A 19,437-nucleotide genomic window follows, 5' to 3' on the forward strand; every position below is an offset into this window, starting at 1 on the left:
AGCAGCCACAGCTTCTCTGGGCACCCTGTGCCAKGGCCTCCCCACCCTCACAAGGCAGAATTTCTTCCTAATATCTAATCTAACCCTGCCCCCTGTCAGTGGGAAGTCATGTTGTGCCTTAAAAATTAGGTTTGGAGTAATTCAGGCCCTACAGTTTCAATGAATTCTCTAAAATTACCTGACCTCTCTCCTTTTCACCTGTCTTTCACAGAATACTTTCGTTTTCATGAAAGCTATTTTTACTCCCACCAAATTTATGTAAAACTCATTTAATATTTAGAAGTTGTTCAAAATGACCTGTTTTTTAATCACTTCACACAGGCAATTTGGGCACAGAAGGTGTGGCTGGGGCTCCAGCAGTCACTGCCCGCAGCCTCGGGGGCAGGAACCAGGGGGAATCAAATTTCAAGTCAAGTTTTAAACCTCCCCAAGCTTGTAATTAGTGCCAGCTGCAGCTGGAATTTTTGTGCAGCTGTTTCAACAGAACACAAAAGAAGAGAAGGAGGAAGAAATCGAGTCAGATAATTTGTCTGGAGTGATTAAAACCAAGTCAACTTCCATTTCATGCCCAGCAACCTGATCCAAGGAAGGTGTTTGGAGTGGGATGAGATGARCTTTARGGTCCATTCCGACCCAAACCATCCTGGGATTCAGRTGTTAAATGCATCAATATCCAAGCAAAAATCAATGTAGTCTTTCAATGAAATCTTACCCAAAAGATATGCCCTTCTATTTAGAAAAATAAAATCAGAATGAGATAGAACTAAAGTTACAGCAGAAGCYGAGTGCAGTCTGGAGTTAGGACAAAAAGCAAGGCAAGGATGTCAGAATTTAGAGCCGAGTATATATTGAAAAAGAATATTAACACTCRTATCTGGAAAAAGTAAATACTACCACTCAATATTATATATATGATATGAACTACGGCTGCATGTCTGTACTTTCAGCACAGGCTGCGTACTTCACACGCAAATGAACATGAAATAAGATACTGACGGGTTTAAAAGGTTTTACGTCGAGGGTTTTTTTTTTCCTAAGCACAGCAGTTACGAACACTTTATTTTCATTCTAAGGGGGATTTCACCCCGACACCACCCCCAGGCCACAGAACCCCCGCACACCCACAGCTCGCGTGCATCGCCCGCCCCGCCCTCACGGCTTAAGTACTGGGTGGGCGTGACTTAACGATGACTGGCAGCTATATTGTCCAATAAAAAACGGGGCGGACTTTTATCGGTCGCTGATTGGCTCCTGGTTGCCGCGGCAACGGCGCGCGGCGCTGCTGCAGGGCCCGGGCGCCATTGCGGCCCCTCAGAGCGGGGCCKGGCGGGACTCGGGGCGTTCCTGTAAACACAAAATAACCTGCCCTGCGTGCTGGGGAAAGAACTGGAGCCAGATATATGGGAATGATAATGCTGCTGACGTCGTTAAGGATGTGCTGGTTTCCTTTTAAGGATTTTGAAATAGTGAATTAAAAATTTAAGAAATGGCCTAATTCCTGATATCTTCAATAAACTAACCTGTGAGAGAAGGAATTACTAGAATTCTAGTATAAAGGAATTATATATTGCTGTAGAGCAAATGTGTAAAAGTATGTGTATATATGCATATATCTATAAGGTATTACTATATATTACTATTACCATATATACAGGACCAATTCTGCTACTTCATGAATACAACACGTGTATTTTGTACTAAATATATSTATTTAKCACACTCAGTACTCATTCTTGTGCTCACCTGTAGTAATCCAGCAAYTTCTACTTCATCACCTCAACTTTTAGAATTCTTTTACATTTCCAAAAGTTTACCAATATGGTCAAAAATTTTTTATCATAAACTTCAAAACTGCCATAATGAACCTTTAAAACATTCTACCAGGTTCACATGATACGGGTAAGTCACAGAATATTTCTGCAGAAAACTCACTAAAAGGTAACGATTTGGGAATGATTTATTTGTGCCATGAGATTAGGATATGWGCAGCCTGGTGTAGGGAAAGTTGTCACACATGCGTAGCTTGGTTTTTAAAGGTTTTAGGAAACTGTATTGAGCTTTGCATTAATAACAACTGGATTTTTAAGCCAATTTAATAAAAGAAAAGCAGTTTTCTGAGTGGTGCAAGTGGAGGGGATACACAGGGGRAGTAAATGGGATTTATTAAAATTTAGAAATGGCATTCATGGCCCTTTTCCCATCTTATGGACCAGTTCTGTGACACTACGGAAGGACAAGTGTGAGGGACAAGCAATAGCCCCCTTGCAAAACCCTGTGACTAATGGTGCTTGGCTGTGCTTTAGTTACTCACACAGAAGATGATCCTGTAAAAATTACAAACCACTCTTAAAAAGATCAGGTTATTGGTATCCTCCAAAAGATGTGAARTCTGGGATTTGTAACTCCACAGATCTTCCAGGGGGTGCAAAATGTCAGCATGTGAAGCAGGAAGGAGGTACCTGCTGATCTACCGGGCAAACAGGGAAGGTAAAAGTGAAGTTTAAAATTGATCCTGCACTGCCCTGTGGCAACACAAATATGAAATATCAGAGCTCCCTGCTGTGAGCAGCATAAAGCTAATTAATTACAGTTTGTAAACGAGCTGGGGAGGGGTGGGTGAGTTCTGTGAGTGYGGGAGCAGCTGCTGTGTCCTGGCCACTTCCAAGCTTTCCTGGGGAATGCCCAGGAAAGCAGAATAATCAGGGAAATAACCCAAACCTTGACACACTATTTTGGGTAGGTGTATCCTAAATTAAATCCCATTTAGTAATTAAATCCATTAGCTGCAGCAGGTGAGAGATCCAACCCAGAAGACTCTACACACAGCAGCAGTAGATCCATGGTGTTCACCTTGTATAAACTCTGAACTTTTGAAGCGTTTTCATCTGAGAACTCCACTTTCAGCTTCAAAATTCAAACTGTGAACAAAACATGCAAGCAAGTCATGGTGTGAGAAAGTGTTCTAAAACAACTTTATTGGAATGATACAGGAATGGTTAATATACAGGTTAAATCCTCAATGCCTGCTTTCTACAGAGGAAAAAAAAATAAGAAAGAAAAGAACAAATTCAGTTCTTGCACCCATGGAAACAGAAAACCAGCACAGAGGTAACAGATTCCTGGCACTCCTAAAGTCATGCAAGAGATCTGCATCAAAAAACTCAAGTTTTACACACACAACAAAGAGGTTTTGGGTATTTTCAGTTTGTGTCGGTGCCTTGTTCCCTGGACAAAGGAATAATTCAGCCTGGCTCACCAGAGCTGCCTTAGGAATGCTGATACAGTTTGAACGCTCCCATATGGTGGGGGGGACAGATGAGGGGAGTGACTTTGCTTTCTTAAACTTGGCAATTTTCTTGACCGTTGAGACAGGGATTGACCTCGTTTCAGAATGTTTTGGGTCGCTGAACTGACAGAATTTGGCAGCGACTTTTAATTACAGCTTCTCCAAAATAATGGCTGTAATTCACCAAACTTGCACAGGAAACACAGCAAACTSGTGTGGGTACTTGTGTGTCAAATCCCACTTTCCTCACACTTCCCTTAAAAAAAAGTTCCCAAAAACTTGAGCAGGAATTTAGACAAGACAAGGATTAGGCCAATTTTAAGAAAGAAAAATCACCTCGTTCAGAAAGATGAAATSATAGTGAACAAAAATAATCKGATGCTGGATTTAAAACATAACCARACTTTGATCTTAAATTTCACAGAATTCAGTAATTCCTGACAAAAACTGTTAAYTAAAAAGCACAGTTGTGTGTGTTATCTTTAAGGTAAGGCAGCACGCATCCATCCCTCTGCCTCGTGACACTGTGCTCTGCTGCTTTTGTAAGCACAAGCTTCAAACTGCTTCCCAGGCTCACAAAATGATAAATCAGGAATTAAAATATGGCAGAAATTACAGGCTCCCTCATGAGCACTGGGAGAACACACAGGTTAMTATTGCACGTGGTACATTCACCCGTGCAAGACACTGAGAGATTTGCAATTCCTGTAATAGCTTTATGATATGGCAATAACAATGGAAATGAAATTTTTAAACCTTAAAAAAAAAGTCTTGTTTAATTACAATTACTTTTGCTATTCAAACATTTATTTCCTCATTTGAAAAAATACTATATTAACCTAATGGCTACTTGAACATGCAGTGAGATGTTTAATGCTCTAAGCAGTGTGAACTGGTATTTTTGTAGAGAAATACATTAAAGGCTTTCACCCTTACACAGGTAAGGAAATGCCATTTCTGGCCATTTTGGCTTGTTTGCAACATTGAATCTTGCCCCAGATGTGTCATCGCTCGTGCTTAGGCAGCTGTGAGGGACCTGTGTCCACTGCTCACATCCCTTTTTGTCCAAAGAGCCCACACAGATCACTTAAATGAGAAATACATGGGGTTTGTTGGGGGTTTTATCATCTGTACAGTGTGTAACAATACAAACCTTAAATATCCATTCTACAGAAGACAAACACAACTTTCCAAAGTGACTACAATGGTTAAACTACAYGGTACCACCTACAAATTCATCTGAAACCAGGAAAGACACTGAAAAATTACYGTGTAACTCAGTAACATTTTTGAGGCAACCCAGGCACTAAATTAGTATCTGACGAGGTTTTAGATGCTGTTTTCCATAGTTTAAAAAGTTGGATCTCTAGGTAAAACCAATCTGCATTTTTAGTACTAAAATAGTTTCTTTAAGTTTAGTCAAAATGGACGAATTGCCAGGACAGTTTAAACTAAATGTAACTCATTCATGTCTGATTGCTTCRGCTTCCATCAGAACCCACTGTTGCTCCTCCCTACCCTGAAATTCCCATTTCCATCCTGTGTTCAATTTGTGTTACGGACAGTGAATGCTGCAAGCACCAATCAAATGTTAGAAATCACATCTATGTTTCTTGAAGCAGAGACAGTTGGAGTAGTTTATAAAAAGCTGTGGAAATTCCCTTTACAGACATTTAAGGCAGTTGAAATTCACGCTTGCTGCTTGGCCAGTGCTTCAGCTTCCTGAAACAGCAAAGAGAATTACATGTTAGTAGTCTCCCAGTACATTTCAGAAGGAACACTATAAAACAATAAGCTGCATTCTTCAGTCTTCTTTCAACCTTTGTAAGGTGATCACTAGTGGGAACAGAATGACAACAGAAGAAATGCAAAAGGAATTTCCTTTTGGTTTCTCCGAGTGTACTTTTGACTGCAGATTAATTTAATTACCTGCCAGCAGCACCATGACCTACAAGGAGATGAATGAGAGATGAAATCCCAGTGCCCTCAGTGCAGCACCTCAGTGGGGACAGCCTGGTTTATTTGAAAGGACAAAGTTCAACATCTGCTAAGRTGTAATGAAGCCATTTGCTTTTGTGACTGCATAGAAATACTCAAGATAACAGATTCAATATCATTGTTACCATGAGCCAGCATTGCTAAACAAACAAAACACATGAGGAGCAAGAACTAAGASGGAAATTTCCAAGAAGTCTGTAAGATTTTTTTAAGAGGAGACAGAGTGGTGACCCCAGCCTGCAGGGCAGGAAGTCCCATGTGTATCTCCTGTATCTTGGATGTGGTGGATCACTCTGGTTTTCCTGGCTAACTGCCCTCATCCTGCCTTTGAACTCAGGCCGTGGGAAGAGCCTGGCTTGGAGCTGCTGTGCTCCTGGCCCGTGCTCTGCTGGCCTGTCACGGGTCAGGGAGCAGGGCCAGGGTGTCACCACAGCCCTCACGTGAGGACATCCCGGCCATCCACGGCACAAAAGGCAGGTGAACAATAAAAGGAAGATCAAAAAGAGCTACAAAGTCTGGGGAAAAGCAGCATGTTTGATAMTCTCTAAGAGACAAGTGGTTCTTTGAATGGTAAGAAAGAGGAGAAGGTTCCCTTGGCTTTGTAACAACTCCATTAACCAGTCCAGGGCACTGCAATAGTGACATCTCACTCTTTCTTTTTGCAAGACAAAGTACTTCTCTTCAGAATAGGCAGTGGGAAGTTGGAGAGGATTCCTGGTATTTCACTCATGCCCAGGAAGGCTGRAACAAGTAACCTGCTAACCTATTTTTCTTGGAGGTCAAATTCCACTTCCTTGGGCGTAGGTCCTGCAAGTTATCTGGGAGAGGCCCAGCTTTCAAGGCTTGACATTGCCCCTTTTTCATTCTTTTCCTTCTTCCTCCCTCAAGGCCCCTCACTGAGCATCCTCTCAGCTCTTAAATCCTTCATAAAGAAATAATAAAGCACAGCTTTTACCTCATAAAATCATCTCCTTTTAAAATCCACCCCTATTGCCTGAAGTAGGGATATTTAAGATCAGCCAGCCTTTCCCAGAGTTTGCAGATCCAAAGGACARACCAAACCTCCAGGACTGAGAAAATAGTTACTTGGATTTTCCATGCTCACTTCTGAGCCATTCCTGTTTAGCATTAATATCAAACCTTTGTGTTCAGAGCCAAGCAACTTCCCAAATCTCTCCTGATGGCATTGAATGGAGATTTCCTGCCAAGGCTGCTCCCAGCCTGCTGCCATTTGCTGCAAATGCCATGTCATTACCTACAGCATTATATCCAYGCTGCAGCTGTGCTGGAAATGCCCATTTCAGCACCTACAAACCCATGTACCCTGATCAGCCGCAGGCAACCAACTTGGCTGGACATCCTAATTGTGGGAGGGATTCCCAAAATCAGCCCCAGAGCAGGATGCAGGGGGTACAAGGGCACTTCTGCAAAGGTTATTTTTACCRTCATCAGCCCAACACAACATGGAAATTGAGCAGAGTACAACTGCATTCTATCCCTCCTATTTAAAATTCACCTTTTCCTTAYGTGAGGACAGAACTGGAGCATCCCTTAGGACACAATCAGAGCTCCTGACAGCCATGCTGGCTGCTCCTGCCAGCCAGCAGGTCTGGGAAGCAGCGACATTCCTAATGTTMCTGAGACAGGTGACCTGATTTGTTATGGCAGCAGCTGCTCTCTGGTACCACTGCACTTCCCAGGGGAAAGGCACGAGCTTCCCTGCATCCCASAGTCTCAGGATTGCTTCCTCACTCCTTGGCTCCATCCTGCACACTCTGCTGAGCACTGCAGTGCAGATGTTCCAAGAACTGCACCAGGACTGTGGCACTGTGTGCAGCTGGTCTGATGAGGGGTGCAGATCCCAGGCTCTGCTCTGTGCAGCTCTGCACGAGGCAGCTTTCCCTCATCACATCGTTCCCATCAGTGGAGCTGATTTACTGCCGGAAATTTGTCTCCCAAAATTGCTTCAGTCTGCTCTACAACCTGCAGTGCTCACTGCTCATGGGTCACCATCCACCTTTAAAATTAGGTCTCTTAGTGATGTGCACAGCATGACCTTCAACTTGTACATGAGTAAAGCTGAAAGGGAACGGCGTGTTTATCCACTGGAACAAGAAAGCTGGAAGTGACCTGGAGGATCCTGCTGCTGTCAAGTGAAACGTATAAAGCAGGCTTGTCTTATCCTATCAAAATCAAAAGGAGAATTCCAGCCCATTGCATCTGCAAAGCAGCAGCCCAGTTTGTAATTGGCAAAGGAAAATAAGCTTTGGATAACTAGCTGGAGGAAAAAATTACTCTGAAGTAAGACCATGCTATTTCAGAAACTGTGGCTCTGGTCTCAAGGGATTTTCTAGTAGAAAMATCTCATCAAAATTTTACATGAATTAAATTCTTTTACTGAACTGAAAACATTCTTTGGTTTTGGGACTTTTTTTTCATCTTGATTTCTTATACATTCTTCAGTGCAAATATTAACTGCTCTTTTGAAGCTGAAGCCTGAGAATCTCTGGAGACTGAGTATCTCCCAGGGAGATTGAAGGGGGCAACCACAGCACACATCCAGACGCTGCTGTGAGCAGAGGAGGAGGAGGTGTAAGCCACAGCCTGGGGCTCGCTGTGGGGAGGTGCTCACCTACCTTTGACCCAGGAGGTGCAGTCAAGCCCAGAAAGGCGTACACGGCGTTGTTCTCCCGCGCCTCGAAGAAAGCATTGTAGTCCTTCATCAGGGCAGGAGGGAGAGGGAATAAAAAAGACAGAGGAATGAATTGTCAGGAACAATCTCACTTCATTTTGGGGTGTCACCCAACCCACATCAAGCAAACTGCTTCTTGTGGCTGAATGCAAAATCCAGCATTACCTCAGGTACAGAGATCAACACTAACAGCACATAAAGTGGTCTGCAAAGGGCTGGAAAGGGACAAATTGGGAATTCACCCTCTGTCTCAACAAGATGTTGTTGTGAGGTGCTCCAGGCCTTCCCAGAGGGACAAACTCCACACAAGGCAGGTGTCATTGGTCTGGTGTGGATGTCCCTCCTGCAAAAGCAGCTGATCCTGGTCCTTGTCATCAGAAACCCTGATGTACCTAGTTGTCATTGCTAATTCCTGATGGAGCTGGCAACAGTGCAACTGTGGACTCCAGCTCTTAAACCTGTCAGAAATTCCACTGAAACCTTTACACTGAGAGTGCACCTTTCCCATCACATTTCCCATTAAGGATTAGTCTGTGCAAATGTAGGCAATGGGGGGGCACTCACAGTGCACTACAAATGCCCTGAACACACACAGCCACTTCCCAGGAAAATTAAGGCAATAAATAAAGAAATAAAAAGAAATACCAGTTGCCAAACCCCAACTAAAGGAACCAGAAGTTTTGTGCAAGCTCACTGTTGTCTGAGTTACCACATCCTTCCCTCAAACTTGTGAACTTAGCAGGGATCAGTCCTAYGACTTTCCTGCTCTCCCTTTTTAATTGATGCACATTACCAGTCTTCTCMAGCTTTCCTGGGCAACATTTGGATGCAGGAGTCCTGTTTGGGAAGCCCAAGGSAGGCAGCAACTCAGTCTCAGGCTGGAGTCAGGAAGAGCTGTTTAGGGCACGCTGCTCTGGATTCCTGACTGTCTGAGAGGCAAAAGCCTAAGGAACAGCAAGTGCTGTTTGAAAACAGCAGAGRGGCAGCTCTAAGGAGAGGCTGCTGCAGCTGGAACAGAACAAAGTACAGGGACCGGAAGATTCCAGATGCCTGGACTTCAGGGATAATTAATTATTGCTCCATTTGCACACGCAGCATTTGCTTGCTGGTTTGATAAAAATGTGTATGATTATGGTAAATCCTCCCTGAAGCCCTTCTGTTGACAGGACTGAGGCTGCTTGATAACAAAGGGGCTGTTTATCTCGCTGGTGCATAGTCCATGAGCCTGCTCCACAGCATCTCCCAGGACAGGAATTCCAGGGCCCGAGGAGCAGGGCTCATGCCAGCCCACACAGCATCTCCAGCTCCAGCCTCTCTGCTGCACAGCGGCCAAGAAAGCCAATTTGCTCTTTGCTCTGCCAGTTGTGCTGCATCAGATGGAACAAACRGGGAACTTCATGCTTGAGAGGCATCAGATAAAGACAGGAAGAGGTTCAAACTCTGGGCACAGAATTAACTTTTACCTTCCTGAAAGCTGAACTGTAGCAACTCAAATCCAGCAACACAAACTGACCAAATTTCAGAAGTTCAAAATGACATTGACCAAAATTGTGGGGTGAAGTAAACACAGAACAAGAACCTTGTGATCAGCCCCTTCTCAGACAACTATTGATCCTTACATTTGTCACTCCAAACCAATGTTTTTCCATGTCACAACCAGTCACTAAAAGTTTGAGAGCCAAGTGGCACAACAGCTCATTGTGGATATTATTTCAAGTTCTGCTTCTATTACAAGCAAGAAAAATTGTTGGCACACTGAGAATAATTTCTTTCAGTAGGCACAAATTTGTCTCACAAAAGTCCAGAACTGGCAGGTCCTGACTTACAGACTGTGCAGGTCAGAACCAGACTTCAAAAGGACCAGAGGAATGCACACTGTGAGCTCTGTTCAGAAGATACTAAGTTTGAAAAATAAAACTAACAGTTAATCTAATAATCATTCAAGCATGGTCTGCTGAGTACAAGTACTTCAGGGCAACTTACTTTTGATCAAGCATTAAAATAATTACAGTAGGATTTGTGTTTGCAACACGAGTTTTAATCTGTCCAAGGCACTGGAATAAGTGAACCACAGCGGCATTCCTTGTGCAAGCAGCGCACAGAGCCGATCCCAAGAAAGATCAGAAAACTGATTTACGATCATGGGGTAGGCATCACTTCACATCATCTGGGATTCACACCTACTGGCAAACCCCACATGGGCAGAACAGATCTCTGAACCTGCTACAGAACATAACGTTGGAGTAACAGGGCCATAGTTCTGTGAGGTGTTAGTTCACAGTCATGGGGAATATGAGGATTAAAAAAAYCTGGGATCCTTAAGATGGGAAAAAACTCACAGGGGAAAAAGAACTACACTGTAAGGTGGGATCTGAATCAAGAGGTCCACATTTCAATCTCTYCTATGGTGTGACTGGAATATTCAAGAATCAGTTATTACTAAAAGCCCAAGATGGGGGGAAACGTCCAACACCTCCCACTGCCTTCCCAGTCTGGACAACTGCAGCTGGCCACAGCAGTGAAGCACGGGTTGTGGCAGTGAGGAAGAGGAGTGGGATGGGCACAGGGAGAGCTGGAGGTGAGTGGCATGGGCACAGGGAGATCTGGAGGTGAGTGGCATGGGCACAGGGAGAGCTGGAGGTGAGTGGCATGGGCACAGGGTGAGCTGGAGGTGAGTGGGATGGGCACAGGGAGAGCTGCAGCAGCCCTTACCCCGAGGTAGCGACTGTCATTGAAGAGCCGGGGGGGCAGCGGGTTCCCGCTCGCTGGCCGACTGTCCTCAGGGACGTTCTCCCGCATCCATTTCCGGTTCTCCTCGTTGGCCGCAATGTCCTTCTCCTCAAATTCAATTTTGTTGGCTTCCAAGAAGCCTAACACATCTTGTTGCTGCTTTTTAATCTGTCACAAAACAGGGAGGAGGGGAGAGAAGGCAAACAAAATCAGTGAAGTAATTTTTAATGCAGTTCCACGGTTCAATGCAGAAACAGGGGGTACAAACCAGGCTGGAAATAGGAGTGATATAAAAATTCTTAGGATCAAAAATTGTCTTCTGAAGAGTGAGACCTGAGCCTTGACTTGACTCCCGTAACTGAACAGCCTGAAGTCTAAAGATGCTGTTCCTATACATTTGTGAGTGTTGTGAACCTTCAAGGATCCCACCCAAAAGCAGAGGTGTGAGAAGGGCCCTCGTGCTGGCCAGGTTTTAGGGTTAACTCAGGGGAACATTGGTTTTTTTGGTGAGTGGAGTTTGCTGGAGACACATTTGAGGTACAGGCTGCTTTCTTGTGCCCTTGGAAGCACAGGCTGAATCCCTACTTTCCAAAGTCGAGGTTTTTGTCCACCTCGGTGCCAAAAGAGATCTCACTGAACATTTCTGGTTTATGCTTCTTTGTACAAAAACCCCTCAGCCACTGTGTCCAGGGTGTCAGCAGGGCAGGTACAGTCTCTGGAGAGCTGTGACCCCGCATCCCCATCCTCACTCGTGTTAGGGAAGCTGGCTGAGGTCCCACACCTGATGCCACCCGTCCTTGTGCACTCACATAGCATCCAAGGAAAAAGCAGGATCTGTGTGGCAAGCACAGTGCTGGCTCTGCASAAGGAAGGTGGTTTTTATTACTGTCATTATGAATTACTGACTTCTTGACAYAGAGATGTTCTGCTTATGCTCTGCTCTCTCTCTGCATGACTTTACCACCACAAAGGAGATTAAAACCATGCACATCCTAGCAAACAATAAAAAAAATGGAATTTAATGGGAAATTTGTTTTCTTCAAATTACCCCCTTCACTGCAAACCCAGTCCWGGGCCTGGCTTCACCCTAATGAGCTGGGTGCCCCAGGAGCAGCGTTTCACAGATGCTGCRCTGGTGCTAACTCAGGTCAGCCGCAGCTCCCGGAGCAGCCGCTCCATATACGGCCACGGGAAAAGACAGAGCTGCGGGGTCAGGGACAGCCAGCCCAGAGCCAAATATGGAGCCTGTGCCCCGGCCAGCACAGCCCCGCACCCACGGGCACCCACCCGGCCAGCCCRACCCGCACAACCCCGCCCTGAAGGATGTGAGCTGGAGAGCAAAGCCCGGCAAATCCAAACATCCCCTGACTCGGCCTGTAGCTGCTCTATCCRYGGCAGGTTCAAGYGGATCTCGGGGGSTGCATCCAGCACAAAGGGCCGGTCCTGCTCTCCGGACCGAGGGCAATGYGCCCCCAGCTCCTKCCTGCATCCAGCACAAAGGGCCGGTCCTGCTCTCCYGACCGAGGGCAATGTGCYCCCAGCTCCTGCCTGCCCAGGGCTGCAAAGACAATGTAATTCCTCCGACCACATCAACCCAGGAGCTGCTGCGCTCGCTGGCTGAGCACCCTGAAACACAGAGATATTGCTAATTTTCATAGCGGCTAAAAATAAAGCTGGAGGAGTTAATACAGTCCCGAGGAAATAATTTATGTAGGGGCTGTATAGAAACATTCTCAGCAGCCTCAAACCTCTGCTGGGTAAGACGTTTCCTTGTCTGGCTCTAACAGCAGGAGGGAGGAGCAGGGAAAGCTTTCCTCCGTTGTGCTCTACAGCTCAGAGGGGACAAAAAGGGAGCACTTCCYTCGTGAACAATTCTAATTCTGTAGGACTAAAATAAGGGAAAGGCCTTTGGGATTGTAAACTCCTCTGTCAGTAGGACCTGGTAGTAAATATAATTATTTTTCCCTGAACCAGTTAGATGTTAATTAACCATTTCCTACAATCTCTACAGATCTAAGTCGTTTTTATTACTGACAGATCCTTAATCTCTCCAAAATCCATTGCTTAGTGATGTCCCAGAATTATTAAGGAATTAGAGACAACCAAGCTTTAACCCAGTCTACCATTAACCTATACACTCTCAAATGTAAAGGAAGAGGTCTGGGTTGGACAGGAATCAGCATTTTGTTCTCCTGAGTGTTCACTTTACTTTTTGAATCATTTTGACTATTAGACTGTATTTTAGCCATACACATATCCTCACACCCCTCCCAGCATCTCACAGTGGGACAGTCTCTGGGTTATTTTTTCAGCTCCAGGAGGTTCAACCCATCCCAAACTGACAACTGTGGTTCCAAACGATAATGACAATTCTCTCTGCTTGTTTTTGAAGAGCTGGTAAAGCTGGAAATGTTATTTTTCTGCTAGAAGAGGCACCATTGGAAGGAAAGAATGTAAGTTTGGTCTCTGTATTACTTTCAGGCCATCTGTAGTCAAGGGAGGTAATTCTCTAGAGAACTCTACAGAAAACCAAGGATGGTGTTGAAGCATGAGGAATATTAGTCTGGAACCTTTGTTTTCTGACCAGACAAAAAAAAAAAAAAGTTGGAAGATGAAGCAGCAATGCTTTCCTCCCAGCTCCTCAGACAAGTCTTCCAGCCATGGTGATGMGCACTTACACAAGAGCAGTAAATGCTCCAGAGAAACAGGGCACCAACCGCTGGGCAGAAGGAACACCGAGCTGCCAGATCCTGTTATTTTATGGGATTTTATTTAGAAAACTTCCATTAATCTCAGGCAGTGGAATAGCACTGGGAGGGAAGGGCTGAAAATAGAGCAAGAGACGTCTGCTGCTGCTTGAGGGTGTTTTGTCTTACTTGAAAGGGCACACGTTCTCCTCGGGACAGAGCCTGGAAGATGGTTCCTGCTGCCCATGTTTGGGAAGGAGCGAGGAGCCTTTCTTCAGGATGTGCCTGTCAACACGCAGTGCTCACTTCCCAGAAAGCTTCTCGCATTGCCGGAGCAGGCATGGACACCGGCCAGCACCTTCCAGACCCCGCACCTCGGCCTATGTAAACAACTGTCATGTCTGAGGCCACTCTGGCCCGTGAAGTGCAGCTCACTGCAGTTGGCAAACACGAAAATCCGTGTTTATTCCGAGTGCTCCTGACATTTTGTGCAGGGCTGAGAGCACCAGTGGAGAGCCGGGAATGTGCCAAGAGTCAGCGCAGGAGCTGGGGAGGCGAGCAGGGCCCTGAGGCTTGGGGCCAGCACGGGTGGGGCAGGAGGATTTATGGAGACACAAAAGAACAAGAACAGAGACATCAAGGATAGGGGTTGAGACAACTGCAAGGAAGGCAAGAGGCTGGGGGCAGGAGCAGAAAGAATGAGTAAAATGGATGGAGACTGGGGGGAAATCGTGGCAGGATGGAGAGAGAGGGATGGAAGGAGAAGGGGTGGGTGCAGGTGAAGTCAGYACTGCCAGGAGGAAGGGCTGCATCCTCTGGAGCTCCCCACTGCCCTACCTGGGTACGAGGATGCCCTTGGAACAGCCACTGTTGCTCAAAGGTGCCTTTGCCTCCACCCCAGAAACACAAACACACTCCTGGTTTCTCTGCTTCAACACACACTTGGGAGAAAAACAATTCCCGAGGTGAGTGGAAATGTTTTACTTCTTGCTGATGTTCCCAAGATAATATTGAAAGGAACATTTAATGAAATAAATCTATTTTCTCTTTGTTTTGGCCTTCAGGGTCCGTTCCAGATAGAGAAACARATTTATGACAACTTACTGGTGGTTAAGCAAAGTCTCACCATCACGCTGTGATCTTTGTGTGCTACAAAATCCACTGGGTATCAAGATTCCCTTCTCCTCCAGTTGCAAGCCAATCACAAAACATTAAGCTTTCAACAGAGATGGGCACAAAATGACATTATAAAGATGAGTGTAGAATTGTGAACAAGTAATGCCCCCATTTGAATACACATCAGAAATTCAATTTACTGCTTTTAGATCTAACTCCCATCAGCGATGTCAGCAACACAAGAAAAACCAYGTCAAAGCTGCCAAGAGTACATACAGGTGATGTTTTCCAACCAATCACTCCATCAAAACTAAGGTTTTAACCCCAAAGTGGGAATAAACTTTCCAGAAAATGCTGCAACATTTTAGGTTATCTTCCAAATCTTTACTCATTGAAAAAAAAAATAAAAAAAAAAAAACCACCTCAGCTAAAAGATAGTAAGCAGAAAGGAGACAAGGATGATGCTGAAGGACTTTGGCCCAGCGAGCAGCAGCATTCCAGCCTCAGCTCCAGCCAGGACTGTGCTGACTGTGCAAGAGCCAACTTCTCCCACTACCCAACTGCAGGGGAACACTTATTTTAAACATTTTTTGGAAGTGAACTTCACAAAAGTTTCTATCTCATTTGGTCTACACAGAYACACACACAGCAGTCTACACTGCTGGCCAAGAAGGGGGTTGCGTTGGTTTTTTTTAGTCTTGTTATTTTTTCAGTTTATAAATAAATCCCTTGTTGGACAATAGACATGTTTTGGAAATCTATTTATGGACCCCTGGAACCCAAAGTAAGTTTACAGTCTGAGTGCTGCTGTTTTGATCCAACAATAAACTCGCAGACTGCAGCTCTGCCATCCTCTCCACAGGGCTCCTCCACCACTTCGGTGGGCCCTGTGTCCCAACTTCCACACAGGGGAAAAACACCAATTTTATTAATTTCTTTCCCCAGGATGGGATTAAATGGCTGATACTTTGTTGTGAGGATTTAAAAGAATTATAAAGAGATTTCTTATGATGTTCCCAGCCATTGCTGTATGATTGGTTATAGCATCAGGACAAAAGAAAATGGCCTCAAGTTGCACTAGGGAAGGCTAAGATTAGGTATTAGGAAAAATTTTCACATGGAAATGGTTATGAAGCATTAAAACAGGCTGCCCAGAGAAGTGGTGGACTCACCATTTGCTGAAAGTGCTCAAAAAACAYGTGGATGTGGCACTTGAGGACWTGTGATGAACATGGGGATGGKTCTGGGTTGATGGTTGAATTTGRTGATTTCAAAGATCTTTTTCAACCTTAASAATYCCATGATTCTGTGATTTTCCCCAGCTCTCTCTGAAAGTCTGTCCTGAGCTGCATCTCCCAACTCACGGCTGTGATCCAGCACCAGCACAGCAGAGAAGCAACACCTTAGAGCAGATCTTACACATTACATCTTACACATTTCTCAGTTCAGTTTCAAGACAACATCAGATCTAAAAGGGGATATTTTTTCCCACTTCCAATTCCAGCCTTCTAGGTTCTAGATAAACAAAAGCAACTACACCTTTAAAGCAGCTGTATTGTATACCAATGGTAGTTTTAAACATGCTGCTGTGAATCTTTAAATCCCAGAAGCAGCTGCTTTGGGCAGGAAGGCAAAGTCCAAACTCCAGGTGATGCTAMAGGTTGTGGCCAGACTTGTACCCATCGGTTCTCCACAAGCTTCAGAGTCTTCTGAAGACGGGAAAAATGAAATCTAAGCAGTGAGTGTGAGAAGTGCAGCACAATAAATGTTTAGCAAACTCCACTGGCAGCCAGCAGCAAGGCAGAAACCCCCAGGAAGTGATTTTCCTTGGAGGAATGGGCAGCACGAGGAATGCCAAGTGCTGCCAAGACAAACTGACTCGCCACAGGGTGTCCTGTGGACTGAGCAGTGGCCACACTGCCACAATCTACTGCCACTTTTTTTGGGATTAGAGTAAAAACTATTGAGGGTTTTGSTTTGGTTTTCATATGTCTCACCTARTTTCTCAAATGACCTTGGCTTCCTCTCCCAGTCCCTAATGCAGAAGCTCATCCTTGCAAATGARCTGCAAAATGCTTAGAATTTGTCCTCCCACTACAACCTAATTTGTAGGAGTTAAACAGCCAAGCAGCTCAGCCATGGATTTAAATGTCACAGATTCCTGACGGCCCCCTAAGCTCATTCTCCACCCCAGCACATGGCAGCAGGGCTCCCTTCTGAGCAGCCTTAGTCCTGGCYTCCATCACAGTTTTCCTAGGTTTTACTCTGATATTCCAGAAACGATTTTCTTCGTCTAAAGTGGTTTTGTTTTTATGAAGAAGCCAATTTTTTCTCCCTATACTAGCTTAAAAATCCAGTGTGCCAGTGCTGGTGGTGCCACTGTAAATGGTGGTCAGAGGGTGGCAAACCTGCAGGCAACTCCAGCAATGACCTGGCTTGATCAGAGCTTTGCCAGGTATCTCCCAGCAATTCCTGACTCGCTCTTACTTCTCCCTGCCTGGGAGAACACCTGCCTATTTTTAGGTCTGGGTAATTATCATTACAGAACTCAAAGCAYTTCTTTGTTCTGGTTATTTTAAGCAGAGCATTACATGTAGTAGTGCCATCGTTGTCTCTCCCGATGGTTTCTGGTCTGGAGGGAATGAGATTAAGGACAAACACAGYAAAACCACCATGAACTTACAGGACCGAAATCAAACACAGCAGGCTGGAAAAGTTCMTGCTGAACTTGTGTTGCTCTTTATTTTCATTTTCCAGAAATTCAGCATGTCCAGATGGGCTCCATATGTACTGGCTCTCTCCCTGCAGGGTCCTTTGGGAAAGCCCATGGCATATCCACATGTATCCTGCACTGCAGCGCTGGTTTGATGTGGTTAGACCCCAACAGCTTAAAATTTGTTTCTTTGGAAATAGTTTTTACCACCAGGCACCCACCGACCCTGGGCTGTGTCAGCATCACCAGCCCAAGACCTGGGGCAGGAGGAACAGGCTGCAGGCTGCAGCTCCCACTGAGAGCAACAACCACATTGCTGCTGCTCACGTGTGGGTTTGGAAGACACTTTTTAAAAGCAAGAAAAGGTGAAAGGRTGCAAAGGGACCACCCCCCAAGAGAGAGGCTGGGGGAAAATCCAGGCTACCACAAGATTTTTGCAATTTAGCCTAGAGTTACATCACGTCTAGCAGCACGTGCACTGTCTGCAACAGGGCTTTAACCGGGCCATAAGGTACCACCCCTCAGACCAGATTTTGGAACACAAGCCAAAAAAATAGCTGGAACAAAGGACAAAGTCTGCACTTCCCAAAACAAGACCACGACTTGCTCCAGAAACCATAGAAAGTTACATAAATGAAAAAGCTGATTCATGAGAACAAAAATAAAAGCTTCTCTCATGGATTATAATGCCATTGTAACTACATTCATTCAATAACCCAAGGCCTAAAAACTTGTTAAATCCCACACCAAAAACACCCAAGTCCAAAGATTCTTGTGCATTGAACAAGTTYTTTCCTACCCAAAGAACCAAACAGAAAAATTAATGTCTTTAGTACCTCCATGTACTAAAGTCCTGGGGATCAGGATTCTCAACAGACCAAGGGCACTTAAAGACCCAACTCCCACTCACTTTTATTTACACTGACACAGACTGCAAAGAGARTAAAATCCCAGGGGGATTTGGCATTTAGCTCCCTTGGGCTGCTTTGGGATGTTCAACCAGTAACACCAGCCTGGCCCCTCTGGTTGGCACAGCCCCACACAGCTGAGCAGATTCCCAACTGCCACGCTGTGAACTTGCTGCTGGAGTTCAAGGAATTAGTTAACACAAAATGAGAAACCTTTTCTCTCTTGCTCCAGCAAGGAGGGTTTGAGTTCAGTGTTCCAGCAGGGTTTTTTCAGTGCCACTAATTTGGTGTCAGACACACAGTACAGCCAATTCCACCACACCTTGACTACAATCAAATTCTAATGAGATACTAAAAGGCCACAAATAGGTCAGAACTGTCTTGCTGCATCACATCCAGTGTCTGTTTAGCTACTCTCCTCCTGCAGTGGCCAAAAGCAGATTCTTTTACCCATTAGTCAAGTAGGAGGACAAGTAACATTTCCTTATTTATATCTCCCCAGCTTCTGGCACAGWGCAGCAGCAGAATTGCCTAACAAAGCCCTGATGACTTTTTAATGTGTTTTACATTTACTTTCTATGAAGGCACCTTAAGGATCAACGTTATTATCATAGATTAAAGCAAATTCTGCTCTTAACAAATGATACCAAAGCACTGGGGAAGTGTGTGGGGCTGAATCCATTCATCCTTTAACACCTGCCTGTCAAGGATTATTGTGGTGTCACCAGGATTCTAACAGAGAACATCTTATCATCGGCAACACCCGAAGCCCATGTTTAAAAGTACCATTTAATAAACTTCACATTTTGTTCCAGTACATGAAAATGGTTCTGTCAGCTGAAACTCCACCTCTTTTCTTACTGAAGCACCAAATTCAGAAGTAAATCTTTCTCTTTTTTGGCTACAAGGAAAAGGTCATGGGGCACTGAAAAGGTTCCTCAGGGAATGGTCACAGGCCCAAGGCTGCCACAGCTCCAGAAGCGTTCAGACAATGCTTCCAAAGATGCACAGGGTGGGATTGTTATGGTTTCTGTGCAGGGCCAGGAGTTGGACTTGATCCTTGTGGGTCCCTTCCAACTCAGGATATTCCATGATTCCATGAGAAGAAGGGTGCTACATTGATGCACAAACTTTTGGGAGTGTTGGGGGGGCTGTGTAGATAAGATGCACCCTTCTTTAGCCAGAATATCTGTGTCCTCACCATAAGTGACACATCCCTCTACTCTCTGCTTAGATGCTTCCGTTCATTCTGTAAAAGGCTTAAAGAGGGTCACTACTGCCAAGYCAAAGTCATTCACAAGTCAGGA

The 19,437-nt window shown here is 45.0% G+C and overlaps 1 protein-coding gene across 1 annotated transcript in view; it reads right to left on the bottom strand.

The window, feature by feature from the left end:
• Positions 1-2,948: 2,948 nt before the first annotated feature.
• SH3BGRL (SH3 domain binding glutamate rich protein like) overlaps positions 2,949-19,437 on the bottom strand; it is a 29,943-nt gene continuing 13,454 nt past the window's right edge. The window contains exons 2-4 of the mRNA XM_057381736.1: positions 10,689-10,874; positions 7,921-8,001; positions 2,949-5,008 (exon numbers count right to left, since the gene is read on the bottom strand). Coding sequence (XP_057237719.1) covers positions 4,976-5,008; positions 7,921-8,001; positions 10,689-10,874 — 300 coding nt within the window. The 3' untranslated portion in view covers positions 2,949-4,975. The remainder of the gene's footprint in view (positions 5,009-7,920; positions 8,002-10,688; positions 10,875-19,437) is intronic.

The sequence above is a fragment of the Malurus melanocephalus genome, unplaced genomic scaffold, assembly GCF_030028575.1.
Source record: "Malurus melanocephalus ecotype Western Australia unplaced genomic scaffold, MMel_1.1 scaffold_525, whole genome shotgun sequence".
Taxonomy (NCBI): domain Eukaryota; kingdom Metazoa; phylum Chordata; class Aves; order Passeriformes; family Maluridae; genus Malurus; species Malurus melanocephalus.